General features: G+C 45.1%; 1 protein-coding gene across 2 annotated transcripts; it reads right to left on the minus strand.

Moving 5' to 3' along the window:
- Positions 1 to 333: 333 nt before the first annotated feature.
- ZFP36L1 (ZFP36 ring finger protein like 1) lies at positions 334 to 6,736 on the minus strand. Of its 2 annotated transcripts, none has more exons than XM_063089496.1 (3): positions 6,325 to 6,736; positions 5,583 to 5,847; positions 334 to 3,175 (listed from the first exon to the last, which is right to left on the minus strand). In XM_063089496.1, exons 2-3 carry the CDS (start codon positions 5,637 to 5,639, stop codon positions 2,216 to 2,218), a joined length of 1,017 nt encoding a protein of 338 aa, XP_062945566.1. In that variant the 5' UTR covers positions 5,640 to 5,847; positions 6,325 to 6,736; the 3' UTR covers positions 334 to 2,215. The 2 variants fall into 2 exon arrangements, with proteins under 2 accessions (XP_062945566.1, XP_062945567.1); XM_063089497.1 differs by lacking the exon at positions 6,325 to 6,736 and adding an exon at positions 4,959 to 5,080 and having other exon boundaries at positions 5,583 to 5,662.
- Positions 6,737 to 17,317: the final 10,581 nt, after the last annotated feature.

The following is a 17,317-nucleotide window of genomic DNA, read 5'->3' on the forward strand; positions in this document are numbered from 1 at the left end:
CTGAGCCTTCGCTCCCCGGAAGAACCTCTGAGGCCACAGGGCTTGGCAAGGCTGGCCTCTTGCCACACCGCGTCAGCAACTAACACACTGGGCAGTCTTCCCTGAAGTAATACAGAGAATTACAGGCTCCTTTGCAAAAAATCACGACCCCATCCCCTCTAAGCTCAGCAAACTTCCAGCATCAACATAGGGAGCTACAGAATTAGTTGTAAGAATGGGAGGAAACCAACCACCGCCCCTTCCTCCTACCCACGACCTGCAAGGTATAGAAGGGGAAAACCTGCAGGCAAGTAAAACCACAAACCAAGTAAAAAACCAGATACACCATCCATGTTTCTTGAAAAAAATGGGGTTTATTGATTTTTAAACTGCAAATAGTCGTTACAAAAAGTTTTTTTTTCTTTTAAATAAATTCACACAAAGAAAGAGAAATAGAAAGCGACGGTAGTGACCAGCAAGAGGAATAATAATTACATTCATCTTAATGTGTGTGTGTGTGTTTGTGCCAGTTCTGTTTGCAAAAACATTGGAAAACTCCAAACCTGGAATCCAGAACCTCAAATCTACAAGCGGAATGTCTTGAGATGGGCACATGGAAGTCAAAGGGTTTCTCTTTTTTTTTTCTTTTTTCCCTTTTAGAAGCTATACATAAAAAGTTGTTTTCCTTCTGTACTGTCACAGAACTTTTACATACATTCTGAGTCCTAGTTGTGAAAGGCCTAAAGAGAAAGAAACTCAATTTGCAGTCCAACACAAAGGGGGGAATTTCTAAAATAAATAATCCAACAGTTTTTTGCATTTTTTTAAATTAATTTTTCATTTTTTTAAAATAAAATAACCAAAAAAAGTGTAAAGTTACAAAAAATGTCGTTGAAGAATAATATATTAAAACTGTGGAAAAAAAGGAAAAGACACGTCACAAAATTTTAAGATTAATATGAAGATCATAATTTAACATAAAAGAATATATTCTATGGATTTGTCATCCCGATAAATATGAACAAAATTAACAAAAAAAAGCATAGTTTGGCAATAAATACGTTTTGATAAGTTAAATAAGCTTTTTTATATTGATGTGCAGTGACAAGCAAAATTTTTGCTCTCCAATTTCTGAAAGTTATATGAAGTTTAAAACCCAGGGAAAGAAGCATGGCGTGAGTGCTCTAAGGATAGACCTACGGTATTCTAGAGCAAAAACCATTAAAGCTACTTCTACAGGAAATCGTTTTACACAGATATTGTATGTGGAATGAATACCATTAACTGCTCACCCCTTATATGTTGTTTTCTTTTTTTTTTTTTTTTTTTTTTTAAGCTTTTCTCTCGTTTTTTTGTTGTTATTTTTTTAAAAGATGTCACATATGAACTGGGGAACTTTAGCACCAAAATCAAGTCTCTCATAGTCCATCTAGCTTCACCTTCCTCCCCTCTTAACAAAAAAAGAAAAAATTAAATCACAAAGTCCCACTTATGTCAAAATCTTCGTCCGCTTTTTCAGCCTTCCTTCCTGCAGACCTACACAAACCCAGGCAAGGTTAGTCAACAGGGGTTCGGGTTGGGAAGAAAAAGGTTTTGAATGTCAAGACAGGTTTCCCCAAAAACCCAAGTCTGGCAACAAATCTCCCAAGGCAGGGGGGAGGCGGGAGGGGGGTGAGGCACTGGAAAGAGGGAAAAGTGTGCAGGAGACTGAAGTTTAGGGAAGGAGCAGTTGTGTCGCCAGTGGAGGGAGCTGCTGGTTCCGGGTCTCCTCCTCCTCCTCCTCCCCCTCCCCCACCATGGGCAGAGGCTCCAAGAGGCCCACGGGTGCCCTCTGGCGCTGAAGAGGTAATGTAGTCACAGTGACAAAGTTAGATTACAAGGCACTAAGTTGCTTCTGTAAACTGTTACTGCTTTTTCTTTTGTGATTTGGCACTTAAGGCTTAAGCCAGAAAAAGGCATCTACTGACAAATATGAGACTTGTCTGTTATGCATGGTAAGTGGGCTATAAAATCATGGGAGGGGGTTTCAAGCCAGAAGCTACTGACAAATTGACTTGTCCTTATGTTAGGTGGAGTAACAGGGGGAGCGGGAAGGGGCATTCCAAGGTTATAGGGGGAAGGGGTTAAGCTTAACCTTGTTAATGTAGGGGTTGTGGGGAACTGGATGAGAAGGGAGGTGAGGGGATGGGATATGGGTGCGGGGTGGAGTAGGCAGGGGGTCCCTCCCTACCCTGGTCTAGTCATCTGAGATGGAAAGTCTGCTGAAAATGGGCAGGCGTCTTGAGTTGTCCAAGGTGGGGGAGTCTGAGCCACTGTGGCTGCTGCTGGAGCTGCTCAGGTAACCCTCCTGGTCCGAGAGAGAATCCTGAGGGCTGGGGGGAGAGTCAAACATGTGAGGGGACTCGGACATGGGTCGGAAGAGGAAGGTGGTTGGGGAGCCACCCCCGGGCAGCCCCATGCTAGGGGCAAAGAGGCTCGCCAGCTCCTGGCTGGAGAAGGCAAAGGGGTTATTGGTGCCATCGGGTAGGGTAGGTGAACCCAGGAGGTCATCGGTGCTCAGGATGGGGGGTGGGGTGATGGACGTGGGACTGTCCAGCAGCCCCGTGGCAGCGGCGGTGGCAGCGGCACTGGGAAACCCAGCAAAGCTAAAGCTATGCTGGAGGCGGGGACGGTCAGTGGAGAGGTCCCGGGCCCCGGCCAGGGCTCGGCGCTCCTCGGCGTTGTGGATGAAGTGGCAGCGAGGCCCATAGGGGCAAAAGCCGATGGTGTGGAAGGTGCGGCACAGCTCCGTCTTGTACTTGGGGTGACGGGTCAGGCTGCGGAGCTCGTGGATGCCGTGCGCAAACTGGCACTTGTCCCCGTACTTACAGGCACCGTTTTCCTCAAAGGGGCGGCACAGCTCCGTCTTGTAGCGGCTGGAGTTGACCTGGCCGCTCCCAGGCTGCTTCTGGGTTGGCAGCAGGCGCTCGCCCCCTTCCGAGAAAGAGCGGTCTCGGAAGCGGCTGTCTCGAGAGCTCAGAGCTGGGGCTGCCTCACCCTTCAGGCTGCTGAGGAGCTGGTTCTGGTGGAACTTGGAGCTGGGCAGGGTGACCGAGTGCCTCCGAGGGAAGCCCCCACCAGCAGGGGTGCCCACTGCCTTCCTGTCCAGCAGGCAGCCCCCCGCACTGGGAGTACTGTAATTAAGCATCTTGTTACCCTGGAGGGAAGAGAGAGAAGAGAAAGGATGATTAGTGACAGAGGACACCCACCAGGCCCAAGAAAGGCACCCATCAAGGACAGCCCCCACCACAATCAGAAATGCCCAGTGTCTCTCAAAGAAACCATCTCCACCTCTTCCCTAGCAAGCCCCCTTCCCCCTCCTCCTCCCATAGACCATCTACTTGGGTTTATTTTGGCCCTGTGCATAAGAAACCACAAAATCCTGGCCTGTGTGATAAATTATTTTATGTACACATCCTGTTCCATGCTGATCCCTGAAATGCACCCCCATATCCTCTCTCCCCAAAGCTACCACTTTTATCTATAACTTCCAACTTCTTCACTGCCCAAGTAGATTCCTCAACTCAAAATACCTCATACAAGGCAGACCTTTCTAGGTTCTCCTGCTCCTAACAAAAAGCAAGTAAACCTCAGAGAGACTAAACACAAACTAGGTGTTTGTGGGGGACCTGCCTAGCTGTATCATTCCCTGCTTAACTGATACCCCCCTTCTCCACAACCTGGCCTAAGACTCTCAACTTCCTCCTTCAGAACTGTTCTCTTCCTTTGGCAACAGGTTTTCAGACTGCCTTTGCTTTTTCGGGGGGGGGGGGGGGGTGTGCTTGGGGCCTGGAGTAGGATTGAGGGAGAGAGGGATGTGATTCCTGAAAATAAAACTCATTGCCCCATGCTCCTGGAAGGGCTACCATCCACAATGATCTCTCCCACCATTCCCCACCCACCCCCTTCGCTGGGAAGATGCCTTTACAATTAGTCTTCTGGCTGCGAGAACAGGCTTGGATAAGAGGACCAGTGTTTAATCTTTTAGGCAAAGCCGCAGATGGGAAGGAAAAGGAAAGCACCAAATCTCCCCTCCCCGCCCCCCAGTCAATAGCGAAAAGGGGGGCGGGAGCCTAGAGCCATCACAGTCAGGTTTCTGTTCCAATGGGATCCTGGGTCACCTGCCCAAACCGTACCCAATATTTGGAAAGGGTGCAGGCGGGGGACCTGGGGAGTTGGCTTCCAGCTCATGTGGGTGTCATTGTGCAAATTCTAAAGTTGGTCCCTTAGGATCAGCAGCGGGGAATTGGGATCGGTAATCTGTAACGCAACCACCCCGCCAAGCAAACGAAGTACAGGAACCTGGTTCCCAACAATGAGGTTCATTTTTAAAAGTCCTGCGGTGGGGAGGGGGTGAAAGAAAGAGAAATAGATCAAAGAGCGGGAGAGCTGGGAGGAAAAGGAAAAAGTGCCATGGAGTTCAGGCAGCCGCACAAGCAAGTGGAGTTTGGTAAAGAGCAGGGAGCGAAGGAAGCTGAAAACTGAAACTTTTTTGATGTTGCACTTTAACTCCTCCTCGTCCCTGCACCCCAACCCTGCAGCCCTGGGGCCCTGGCAGCTGCGCCGACAGGAGCAGCAAGCTGGGAGAAGAGAGCAACATGACCCAACGTGTTTAAGAGACGGCAGAACACTTCAGCAATTAAGAGTAGCCTAACAACTTCACCCTTTAAAATTGGGGGAAGGGGGTGGAAAAAAATCAACAACATGCACAGGCTTTTGCTATACACATTTAAACCGCAATACTGGAACATTCCGGATTTAAAACTTGCTTTTTTCAACACGGCTGGCAAGCTACACGGATTAAGGAGGCCCCCATTAAATCCTTAATTGTGGGGACCCTTGTTGAGCTCAGGCCAACATTTTGTCGTCTCCCCCACCCCCACAAATGGACGAGCCGCAGTGCCTCGCAACACAGGTAAGCGGGTCAACACGAGTCTCACTTTCACCCAAAGTTTGCAGGAGGACCAGCTATCGCGGGAGGAAGCCCACTGCAAAGTCGCTTTTGCAACATCGCTTTGAATCACAACTCTTGGCCTTTTTCTTCCTCACAGATCTCCAGCTCCTCCAAAGCAGATAAGAAAATTTCCCATCAAAACATCGTCCCCAGACTCAGTTCCCCAAAGGGACCCCCCGCCGACCCAACAGGCCCGCAATGTTGCTGAACAGACTTGAACCCCTCCCGGCGGCGCTGAGACCAAGAGCGCACACCGGGAGACCGAGCAGACCAGCGAACCCCGTCTCAAGGAGCACATTAAGTACGAAAAAATGGCCCAAAATTAGCCCAATTCCCCCGCGTCCCCCGGGCAGCCACACTACGCAAACTTCACCCCCCAAAACTCTGATCTCCAGATTCGCGAGCAATCCCCGCCAGAAACTGTGGAAACTCAAAAGCGTAGAGAACACAGGGCCAAATTCCTTCAAACTAGAAGGGGAAACGCAGGCAGAGAAAAGAACCACCTCCCTTTCTCCCCCTTCCCCGTTTCCCAAGACCCAAACTCCTGCGGGTTCTTTTTTACGGCAAAAGAAAAAGACTTTTGAAGAGCAAACGCTGAGCCCCACTTTACCTTGCACAACACTTCGCTCAAGTCGAAGATGGTGGCAGACACGAGGGTGGTGGTCATCCTGGGCGCTCGCACGGGGCAGGGGCGAGGATCTGGTGTGTCGCGAAGGTCCCGGTGCGGGGAAGGCACAGCCTCCGGCTCTCGGGTCAGGAGTCCCACACGCCTGCTCCCGGCGCCCCTCGCCCTTCTGACTCTCCCGGGCTGCGGCGCGCAAAGCCCAATTTATAAAGTTTCAGATTTGGTGGGCAGGGGGAGGAGGAGCTTTAAACTTATTTAAATGAGGAAGAGAAGGGGAAAAAAAGTTGATTGACACTGAGGTTGAATCAGCCGTGCGGTCAAGCGGGGGGAGGGGGAGGGGAGAGAGAAACTTTCAAAAGGAAGAAGGGGGAGGGGAGACGAGGAAAAAAGGCGGAAAAAAAAAAACCCGCCCCACTCCGAGCCGCGCACAACTTTTTTTCTTAAAGAGGAAAAGTTTCGAGTCGGCTGGCTCAGCTCCCCAGCGTTTCAGGCGCCCCTCTCTGGGGCGCGCCCCCCGTTTGTCAGCCTCGGAGCGGCTCCGTGACATCACTCATTCCACCCCCTTCGGGGTTCTTGTTGTTGTGTTGTTGTTTTTTGTCGGGCAGGAAGGCGGGCTCGACTTTCTCTTTCTGCCAGCGGGAGCTGAAGCCTGTCCTCAGCGCCCGGGCTGCGGTTTCCATCTTGAGCTGGTCCCCCTGAAACTTCTCCAAGTTCCCGCACCACTTACCTTTGCCCGACTTCTCTTCCGCACCCGGCTCCCCTCCGCAAACGGGGCAGGGCGAGGACAGTGGACATTGGGGACGCACAGAACGTTCAAGTCTAGGGCTTGAGGGTTTTTTCAGCGGGCAGGGGCGGGGGGGGGGTTGCGGAAGACAAGAGAAACTTTTTCCCCGGCAGGACCCGGCCTGGCGGGGGCGAGCTCAGCACGATTGAGCGCGCCGCACGCGTCTACACTCGCGCTCGCTTTGCAGCCGGCGCTCTCCGAGTGTGGGCGGGGGTGGGGGGCGTAGGGGAAAAGACCACCGCCCGCCTGGGCCCACTGTTTGTTTTAACAGGCCTAGGCGTGTCATTTCTTTCACGTATCCAATCTTCAAACTTTCTAGTTTAAAGAAAACCCTGACTCTTTGATGAACGCCCCTTCCAATGCCCCCCCCCCAAAAAAGAAAACCACCAAGCAACACACGACTTTCCACGCGCGCTCTGCATTGTGGGCCTCGCCACCTTCCCCCTTCTCTCCACCCACACACCCTCCGGACGCGAGAACAATGAAAAAAAGTTACTTTGGTAAGAACAGAGGCAACAACACTTGAAACTTATTGTTGCTTCTCTCCCGCCCCCGCGGGAACGGAACATATGGCTTGTCACGCTGCGCTGTTTGGGCTGTAGGTGTGGGGGGTATGGGATCCCCTCAAAACCATATAATATATTTTTAGCTAGGTTGGGCTGTCCCCCACCACCCACCCAAATAAAAAGCTATTTACGTGTCCCCCACCCGCCTCCCGTGCCTTGGCCCGGGCTCTGAAGTGGAGACCGAGACGGAAATCGCGGGGCTGCGTCTCTTTCCTGTCTCCACGGGCCCGGCCGCCTCCTCGGCCCTCGCACGTTTCTTCCCAGCACTCGAGGCCGCGGGTCTGTTATGAAACCCGGAGTGCCGAGTGGCTAAGAGCAAGTTCCATTGCGATGTAATTAGGTCACCCCATTATGAGCACGTTTCTTTGGAAAGGACGGGGCGGGCGGAGCAGAGCGTTCAAGACGCAATCTTACCCTCCACTCCTTACCACCACTCCCACCCCCAACACACACACGTTTTACTGCATTTCTTATTCGTCAACCTCAGGGCAAACCCAGGGAAACCTTCCGAATCACAACTGTTTTGGGAACCGGTTGTTTTTCAACTTTGCGTAACACAACTTTTGCTGCAGCCACGAGCCTACGTGATCCCTAGCCGGGTCTGCTTTTTTTTTTTTTTTTTTTTTGTCTCCTGACTTAAATTGATGGCCCCCGTTTTTTACCCGGCTGTTGCCTCTTGCTTTTTCTGCTGCTTCTGTCCAGCCGCCTGTTGCTTCCCTCCCCCTGCTCCCATTTTTCAGCTCTTCTTGCAATCTGGCAAGCGGCAGAAAGGGAAATAACTTCCATCCACCTTAATCTAAATCACTCAAGTGCAGGTTTCTTTCTTAAAGGGATGTCTGCTCGCTCCTTTCTCCAGCTCCAAGAAGTTGGGAGTGGGGGCCAATTTCGTGCAGTTTCTTGGTGATGAGGTAATGAGTTCCAGATTTCGGGACAGAAAGGGGTGCGCGTTAAAACCACAAGGTTAGTCTCAGTCCCGATGTGAAGCTATTTCGGTTTTTTAATCCTCTTCCCATCCCCCTCCTAAAAAGGGCCAGCTGGTCTTTAACTCCAGAAAGTTCGAGAAGCCCAGCTGGGGGCACCAGGGCGAGGGAAAAGGGGCCGCCCTCCCGGCCCAGGACCGGTCCCCGCGGGGCATCGGCTGTCCCCCTGCTACGGGCAACACCGCGTTCCCTCCGCGACTGCGGGACCGGCCTCGGCGCCCCGGGCTGGCTAAAAAGTGGTTTTTCAAAGAGAAAGCCGATTCCTCGAATTTCCTCCGCTTTTCCAACTCCCGGCGGGCCCTCCCCTCCCCCGCTGCCCGGCCGGGCCCGCTCGCTCCGGAGTTGTTTACCAGCCCCGCCGACCGGCCGGGTTTGTTCCAGCTCCCAGAGCCTGTCTCTATAATTAAACTCTTTTTTTAATTGTCGGGTTGAAACGTCATTGCGGGGACTTTCCAAGGGTGAGGGAGCCCAGGGGAGGGAGTGAGCTCCTTAACCCTTTGCTGACCCGGGGTCCACGCCGCGGCGGGCCGGGGTGCGGTGCGGGTCTGAGGGCCGCGGCGAGCTCCGCAGGGGCACAGTGGTGGCGGGAGGGCAGGGAGGCCGACGGGTGGCGCGCGTGGCCATCGCCCCTCCCCCGCCTCCTTGCCCCCAGCCCGCCCCGTCACCTGCACTGCCGCTTCCGACCGGGAGGCGAGGGGCCAGGCCCAGCGTCCCGGGCCGACTTCCGGACCCTCGTGGGGAGGGGCGGGCCAGGGATTTGGGATTGGGGGTGGGTGGGGGATGTTAAGTTTTCTGAAAGGGGAAAAGTGAAAGTCGTCGGAATGGAGGAGGCGCGGCAGATATGCACAGTCATCGGCCAATCTGCAGCCTGGACGCACCTCGAGGCAGGTGAGAGTGTGGCGCGCTGGGCTGCGACCCCCCCGACGGCGAGGCCTCATCCGAGGCCTTCCCTCCCCAGATCCCTGCGGTGTCGCACTTCCTCCTGGGCTTCAGGTCATTTTGCAAAATCCCCCGAATTCCTTGGCTTGGACCCTGCCCTTCCCCCAGCCTCTGATACCTGAGATCCTGGGGCAGCCTCAAGTTTCCAGGATTAGAGAGAGAAGGAGGTCCGGCAGAGTGGGGCCCCTGGAATCACCTGATTTAGACTTACCTGTGAGGTTTGTAAAATGCAGATTCCTCAGGTTGGACCAAGCTCGGTGAATAAGACGCTCGGGGGAGGGGAGGGGCGGGAATCTGCATTTTTGGTAAATTTCCTGCTACTGACTCAAACACTAAGGTTCGAGAATCAGTGGTTCAGGACATTGAGTTCGTGGGTCCTGGATCCAAATTTGGACTCTGCCGTTTTCTAGCTGTGTGACTTGAAAGTCACTGATCAAAGACTCAGTTTCTTCATCTCTAAAATGGGATAATAACACTGCCTAAATTTGGCCTATAAAGTGCCTATTTTTGTGCCTAGCTGAAACTGTCTATGTGCCTAACCACTGCATGTAAACTAAATCATTCTTGGGCCCTTATTATATACCACAAAACAAATTCTGGGGGTATTCATCCTGCAAAAGGATTATTCAGTGTAGACTTCCATTAAGTGGTCAACTGATAAATTAGTTTGATCTGTGTCACTCTCTGTACCCCTTGCCAGCCCTGGACAAGGCAGGCTCTGAGGCTTGGAAAAGGGAGAAAGGCACTGAGCCTGGAGCCCGGGAAGAGCAAGATGGGCCAGGGTGAAGTGATGGGAATCTGCTGTGTGACTGAAAAATACCTGATTAATGTTACAAATATTTCTAAAAATGAATAGATCACTGGGGCCCTGTGGGTAGGCAGTAAAAGCCATACTCTTCTATCTCTCAAAGTCCTCAAGCCCCTCAGAGCACTTAGTGGGCATCTCTCAGCTGTGAGTATCCCCATGAACCAGTCATAGCCCTCAGAAGAGATCAGTTGAGTGTGGTAAATGCAGCACTGCAAGGTGTCTGGAACCTTTAGGGTAAGCTCATGAAGCAGGCCACCTCCTGTTAGGACTACAGAGAATCCAGCCACAGGCCTACCATGGCCATGGGTGGTCTCATTGCCTTGCTGTCCATGCATAGTGGGACATTTAAACTCTCATTCTTAGGTCAGTTGTTTAACATTTTACCTGCAGAGATGTTCCACAGTTCAGTTACATGGTCAGGCTAGCCCACTGCCACACTTCTCCATACCCTATTGCCTGGGCCTATGTAGAGCAACCCTTAGTCCAGCATGGTTTCACTCTCTTATGCCAGCCTTGACTTTCACTCCCCATTACCACTTTATCTTCATGCTCTAGTCAGTTTTAGATGAAAATGAGCCATCTTTCTCCTGTCCCAGGGCCTTTGCACATGCAAATCTTTCTGTCTAAATCAACCTTCCCTTGGCCGAAGTAAATTCCAAATCATTCTTTAGAGCCTAACTCAAGCATCATTTCCTCAGGGAAAACATTCTTGATGCCCACCTCCTCCACCAAGACCAGATATCCTCTCGCTTATGTCCTCATAGACTGTTCATTTCCTTCAAAGTAGTTATTTCAGTTTGTGAGTACACATTCATTCCAGTATTTTTTTTTTTTTTACTTTTAATTTAACATACAGTAAAATTGACCTTTATTTGCTGTACAATTCTATTAATTTTAACATGAAAAGATTCATGTAACCACCACCACAATCAGGGAAGAGAACAGTTCCATCACCCCTAAAAAACTCCCTCATACTATCCCTTTGTAGTCACACCCTCCCCCTAGTCACTGGCAACCACTGATCTGTCCTCTATCTCTGTGATTTTGCCTTTTCCAGACTGTCATATCAAGGGAATCATACAGTATGTATGATTTCACAGCATAATGCCTTCGAGATTTATCCATGTTGTTGCTGATATCAGTAGTTCATTCCTTTTTACTGAAAAATAGTATTTCACTGTATGAGTATACAATAGTTTATCCATTCACCTGTTGAAGGACATTGGACTATTTTCAGCTTTTGGCCATTATGAATAGAGTTGCAATAAACATTCATGTACAGTTGTTGAGGTAAACATGAGTTCTTGTTTGTCTAGGGTAAATAACTAAGACTGGGATTTCTGGGTCATTTGGTAAGTATATGTTGAAATTATAAAAAACTGCCAAACCATTTTCCAGAGTGGCTATACCATTTCGAATCTCCAACAGCAATGTTTGAGAGTTTCCACATCCTCACCAGTACTTAAAATTGTTACTATTTTTTTATTTTTTAGTCCTTCTAATGGGTATGTAATAGTATCTCATTGGGGTTTTAATTTGCATTTCTCTAGTGGCTGATGGTGTTGAACATCTTTTCATGTGCTTATTTGCCTTCTGTATATACTCTGTTGAAGTGTCTGTTCAAATCTTTTGCCTAGTTTTTAGTTGTGTCATTTATTTTCCTACTATTGAGTTTTGAAAGTTCTTTATGTATTATGGATACAGTTCTATTGCTAGATATGTGATTTGCAAATATTTTCTCAAGTCTATACCTTATCTTTTCATTCTCTGAACAAAGTGTCTTTCACAGAGCAAAACTTTTTAATTTTAATAAAGTCTAATTTATCAATTTTATGTTTTGTGGATCATACTTTTGGTGTCACAGCTAAGACTCTTTGCCTAACCCCAAGTCATTAAGATTTTCTTTTCTTCTAAATGTTCTCCACAATTTGATGGTATGTAAGTGTTTATAATTGTTCTATTTTTTGCTGTATTGAACATTGTAATATATAATATCCTTCCTTGTCTCTTGTAACCTTTTTTGATTTAGTCTATTTTGTCCTCATAAAGCCACAAGTGCCAAAAGAAAAAAATAAAGTCTATTTTGTTTGATATTAATATAGCCACCCCTGATCTCTTTTGGTTACTATTTGTATGGAATATCTTTTTCTATTCTTTTACTTTCAATCTATTTGTGTCTTTGGATCTAAATGAGTCTTTTGTAAACAGCATATAGTTGGATAATGTTTTTTAAAATCTATTCTGCCAGTCTCTGTCTTTTGATTTGGAGTGTTTAATCCATTTACATTTAACATAATTATTGATGAGAAGGGACTTTATTCTGTCTTTCTACTATTTGTTTTCTATATGCTTTGTAGCTGTATTGTCCCTCATTGCCTGAGTTACTATTTTCTTTTGTGTTGTTGATTTCTATTTTGTGTTGAGTTACTATTTCTTTTGTGTTGAGTTGATTTTCTATTATGAAACATTTAAATTCCTTTTTCATTTTCTTTTGTGTATATTCTGTAGCTATGGTAGTCCCCTTTTATCCATGGGGGATAAGTTCTAAGACTTAGCTATTTTGTGGGTGCCTGAAGCTACGAATAGTACCAAACCCTGTATGTACAATGCATGAATTTCTTTTTCACAATTTCACAGATATTTGTTCTTAACATAGATTTTAGTGACCTCGGCATACAGTTTTTTTTTCTTTCCTTATTAAGTCAAGAACTTTCACCTTTTCACTTAAAGAAAGCACTTTACGGCTTTGCTTTGCCATATCCAGATTGCCCTCATCACTACTTTTGTGCTTTGGGGCATTATGAAGTAAAACAAGGGTTTCTTGAACACAAGCACTACAATACTATGACAGTCAATCTGATAACCTAGATGGCTGCTAAGTGACTGATGGGTAGGAAGTGTATACAGCATGGATACACTAAACAAAGGAATAATTCACGTCCCACATGGGACAGAGCAGGATGGTGCAAGATTTCATCATGCTACTCAGAATAGCGTGCAATTTAAAACTTATGTGAATTGCTTATTTCTGGAATTTTCCATTTTATATTTCAAACCACGGTTGGCCTTGGGTTACTGAAACTGTGGATAAGGGGGGACTACTGCATTTTCTTTGTGGTTACCATGGGGATTACATTTAACATCTTAACTCTAATTTGAATTCATACCAGCTTAACTTCAATAACATACAAATATTCTGCTCCATTCCCACCCCTTTTGGTTGTTGATGGTAACATCATACATTGTGTGCCCCAAAATAAGCTAATAATTCTTTTAAATGTGGTAGTCTCTTAAATTGTGTTGAAAACAAATTGTGGAGTTACAAACCAAAGTTACAATAATCCTTCCTTTTAGATTAATAATTGTCTTTAAAATTAGTCTCAAATCATATAGAAAACAAAAAGTGGAATTGTTGTTACAATAATATAGGTTGAGCATCCCTAATCCAAAAATCCAAAATCTAAAATGCTGCAAAATCTGAAACTTTTAGAATACTGACATGATGCTCAATGGAAATGCTCTTTGGAACCTTTTAGATTTCAGGTTTTCAGATTAGGAATCCCCAACCAGTTCAGTACAGTCATACATTGCTTAAGGACAGGGATACGTTCTGAGAAATGTATCGTTAGGCAATTCCTTCATTGTGCGAACATCATAGAGTATTCTTACAAAAACCTAGATGGTATACTCTACTATATATCTAGGTTATATGGGATAGCCTATTGCTCCTAGGCTACAAACCTGTACAGCATGTTACTGTACTGAATACTGCAGGCAGTTGTAACACAATAGTAAATATTTGTGTATCTAAACATAGAAAAGGTAAATACAGTATTAAAAAGTTGTAAATAGTATATCTGTATAGGGCATTTACCATAAATGGAGCTTGCAGGACTAGAAGTTGCTCTGGGTGAGTCAGTGAGTGAGTGGTGAGTGAATGTGAAGGCCTAGGACATGACACTACTGTAAACTGTATAAACACTGTACACTTAGACTACATTAGATATGTAAAAATAAAGTAATTGTGCTATGATGTTACAACAGCTACAACATCACTAGGCAATAGGAATTTTTCAGCTGCATTTTAATCTTACGGGACCACTATCATATATGCAGTCCATTGTTGACCAAAATGTTATGTGATTGCATGACTGTACCTGTAAATATTCATAAATCCAAAATTTGAAATACTTTTGGTCCCAAGCATTTCAGGCAAGGGATACTCAGCCTGTACTAGCTTTTACAATTGCCCATGTATTTACCCTTATTGAGATCTTCATTTCTTTGTATGGTTTCAAGTTACTGTCTAGAGTACTTAATTTCACTTTGCAGGACACTCTTGAGCATTTCTTGCAGGACAGGTCTAGTGGAAATGAACTCCCTCAGCTTTTGTTTATTTGGGAATGTCTAAATTTCTTCATCACTTTTGAAGTGACAGTTTTGCCAGATATAGGATACTTATTTGACAGGTTTTTTTCTTTTAACATTTTGAATATATTGGCCCAGTGCCTCTGATTTCCACAGTTTCTGATAAGAAATCCGCTGATAATTTCATTAAGGTTCCCTTGTATGTGAGTCTATTCTCTTACTGCTCTCAAGATTCTCTCTTTGTCTTTGGCTTTTGAGAGTTTGATTATAATGTGTTTTGGTGTAGATCTCTTTGATTCATCTTACATGGAATTTGTTGAGCTTCTTGAATGTTTATATTCATCTTTCATTAAATTTGGGACATTTTTGCCCATTATTTCTTCAAATATTCTCTCTGCTCCCTTCTCTCTTGTCCTTGTGGGACTTCCAAAATTTGTATGTTGTTCTGTTTGATGGTATCCCATGGCCCCTTAGGCTCTGTTCACTTTTCTTCAATCTTTTTACTTTCTACTCCTCAGACTCAATCATTTCCATTGTCCTGTCTTCAAGTTTGCTAGTTCTTTCTTCTGCCTGTGAAAAACTGCCTTTGAACACCTCTAGTGAATTTTTCATTTCAGTTATTGTACTTTTCAGCTCCAGAATGTTTTCGTTTCTTTTTAGGTGTTCTATCTCTTTATTGATATTTCTATTTTGTTCATACATTACTTTCTTGACTATCTCCATATCTTTCTTTAGTTCTTTGAGCATTTTTAAAACTGTTGTTTTAAAGTCTTTGTCTAGTAGATCTACCATCAGGTCTTTTTCAGGGACAGTTTCTGTAAGTTTATTTTTTGAATGGGTCATGTTTTTCTGCTTCTTTGTATGTCTTATGTGGTTTTGCTTGTTTGTTTCGTCAAAAACTGAATACATTAATCTAATAAGGTGGTAACTCTGGAAATCAGATTCTCCTCCTACACCAAGATTTGCTGGCTTTTGTTTTTCTTATTATTGCTGTAGGCTGTTTCTGTGCCACAGATCAGCCTAAGGTGTAAATTTAAGGTTTTCTCAGGTCTTTTCCAAGCCTGTGCCTTTCCTGGGTATGTGTGGGCACTTTCTTATTTTCCCTGTATATGCAAATGTTTTTTAATGTATATGTCTTTAATATCTGGCTGGGAAAAAGATAAAAATTAAGGGGGGAGGAATTAAAAAGGGCTCCAGCCCTTTAAATTCCCTGGAAGTCACTTCAGCTAGAGGGGGAGGGGCCTGCAACAATAGGAGGAGGTATGAGAACAATAGATACCTGCATCATTGTCTACACCTCTGTGACCAGAAGCAGCAAATAGCAACCAGAGCATAAACCCCTGATATTTGGAGAACAGGGTCCTTTTTGCCCACCCTGGCTCCTGCAAGCTGTGTGTAAGCTGCTCTAGGAACATGCACACAACTGCCTGCCATTAAGTTGGGGGTGGAGGACAGATAGCTGCTACTGTGCTAAGAGCTGAAATTGACCAAAATTAACCAGAATTTACTGTCCAAGCCTCCCCCTGGAAGTAGCAAGCCCTCAATAGACTCCAGAGTTCTGAACAGTTACATCAGACAGATTCTGCCAGTGCGATTGTTATCTAGGCGGGGAGACAGAATCATGGTGCTTCCTAGTCCACCATCTTCCTAGAGTCCTCTAAAAGTATGTGCTTCCTACTCTGCCAGCTTTCTAGATCCTCTTCTAATAGTTTTATGTTTTATAGTTATATCTATGTTCCATTTTGAGTTAGTTTTTATATAAGATGTAAGATACAGATTGAGGTTCATTTTTTGTGTGTGTATAGATGTCCAATCCCAACATTATTTGTTGAAAATATTATCATTTTTCCATTGACTTGCCTTTATACCTTTCCCAAAAAATAGCCATATTTTGATGGGTCTCTGTTCTGTTCCATTCATCTGTGTGTCCATTCCTTCACCAATCCCACATTGCCAATTATTGGAGCTTTATCGTAAGTCTTAAAATCAGGTGGTATAATCCCTCCAACATTTTTTTCTTATTTTAAAAAATTGTTTTAGCTATTCTAATTCCTTTGCTTTTTCATGTAAATTTCAGAATCAGCTAGTCTATATGTATAAAAACCTCTACTGAGGTTTTTATCGGAAATGCATTAAATCTATAGATCAATTAGAAAGAAATAACATCTTTACTATGTTGAGTCTTCTAATCCATGAACATGGTATGTCTATTTAGGTCTTCTTTGATTTCTTTAATCACTGTTTTATAGTTTTTAGCATACATATATATGCTTTGTTAGATTTATACCTAATATTTCCTATTGTTGAAGCTATTGTAATTTTTTAAAATCTTGGTTTTCAATTGTTCATTACTAGTTTTTAGAAATACAGTTGATTTTTGTGTATTGACATCTTCTATGATTTTACAAATGTCAGTTTAGTTGTAAGAGGGTTTTTTTGGTAGATTCCTTGGGGTTTTTTTGTTTTGCTTTTGTTTTTAACATAGACAAGCATGTTGTCTGCAAATAGGGATAACTTAATTTCTTCCTTTCCAATCTTAAGTGTTGTATTTCATTTTCTTGCCTTATCTTCCCATCTAGGGCTTCCAGTTTGATGTTGTATAGACCAGGTAAGAGTAGATGCCCTCACCTCGTTCCTAATCTTAGGGGGAAAGCATTCAGTCTTTCACTTTTTTTTTTTTTTTCTGACAGCTGGCCTGTACAGGGACCAAATACACTCTAACTAACTGAGCTAACTAGCCAGCCAAGTCTTTCACTATTAAGTATGTTATTAGTTGCCAGTTTTTTGTAGTCATTTAATTTTTTAACATCTCCCTTCCCCCCAGGATATATGCTCCATGAAAGCAGGCTCTCTGTGCACTCAACTCAACCCTAGTGCCTAGCACATAGTAGGACCTTATAAGTACTCATGGAAAAAAAGTGAAGATTTAGTACTTCTTTACTTTGCTAACTTAGCCAGCTACAACCACTGTCCTGGATGACAGACAGCAATGGGATTTGGTTGAACATGCACAGACATCATGAAGAATAATCTTACAATAAATACACCAACAGATCCAGCTAAGCATTGGCCCCATAGAGTTGACTATTTTAAATTGCAAAGCATTTGTAGATCAGATTTCTAGCAAGCCATACTGTGTCAAAGCATTTATCTATGAGGAATATACAACTACAGTAAAATAATTATTTTAGTTTGAGAGCATTCCATTCCCAAAGGAAATTTAAACAAAAAGCTCTCAGCTCTGAAAAACAGGGGCTTTCTGGGTAGAGAATCCC

The sequence above is a fragment of the Cynocephalus volans genome, chromosome 3 (genome assembly GCF_027409185.1).
Source record: "Cynocephalus volans isolate mCynVol1 chromosome 3, mCynVol1.pri, whole genome shotgun sequence".
In the NCBI taxonomy this organism is placed as follows: Eukaryota; Metazoa; Chordata; class Mammalia; order Dermoptera; family Cynocephalidae; genus Cynocephalus; species Cynocephalus volans.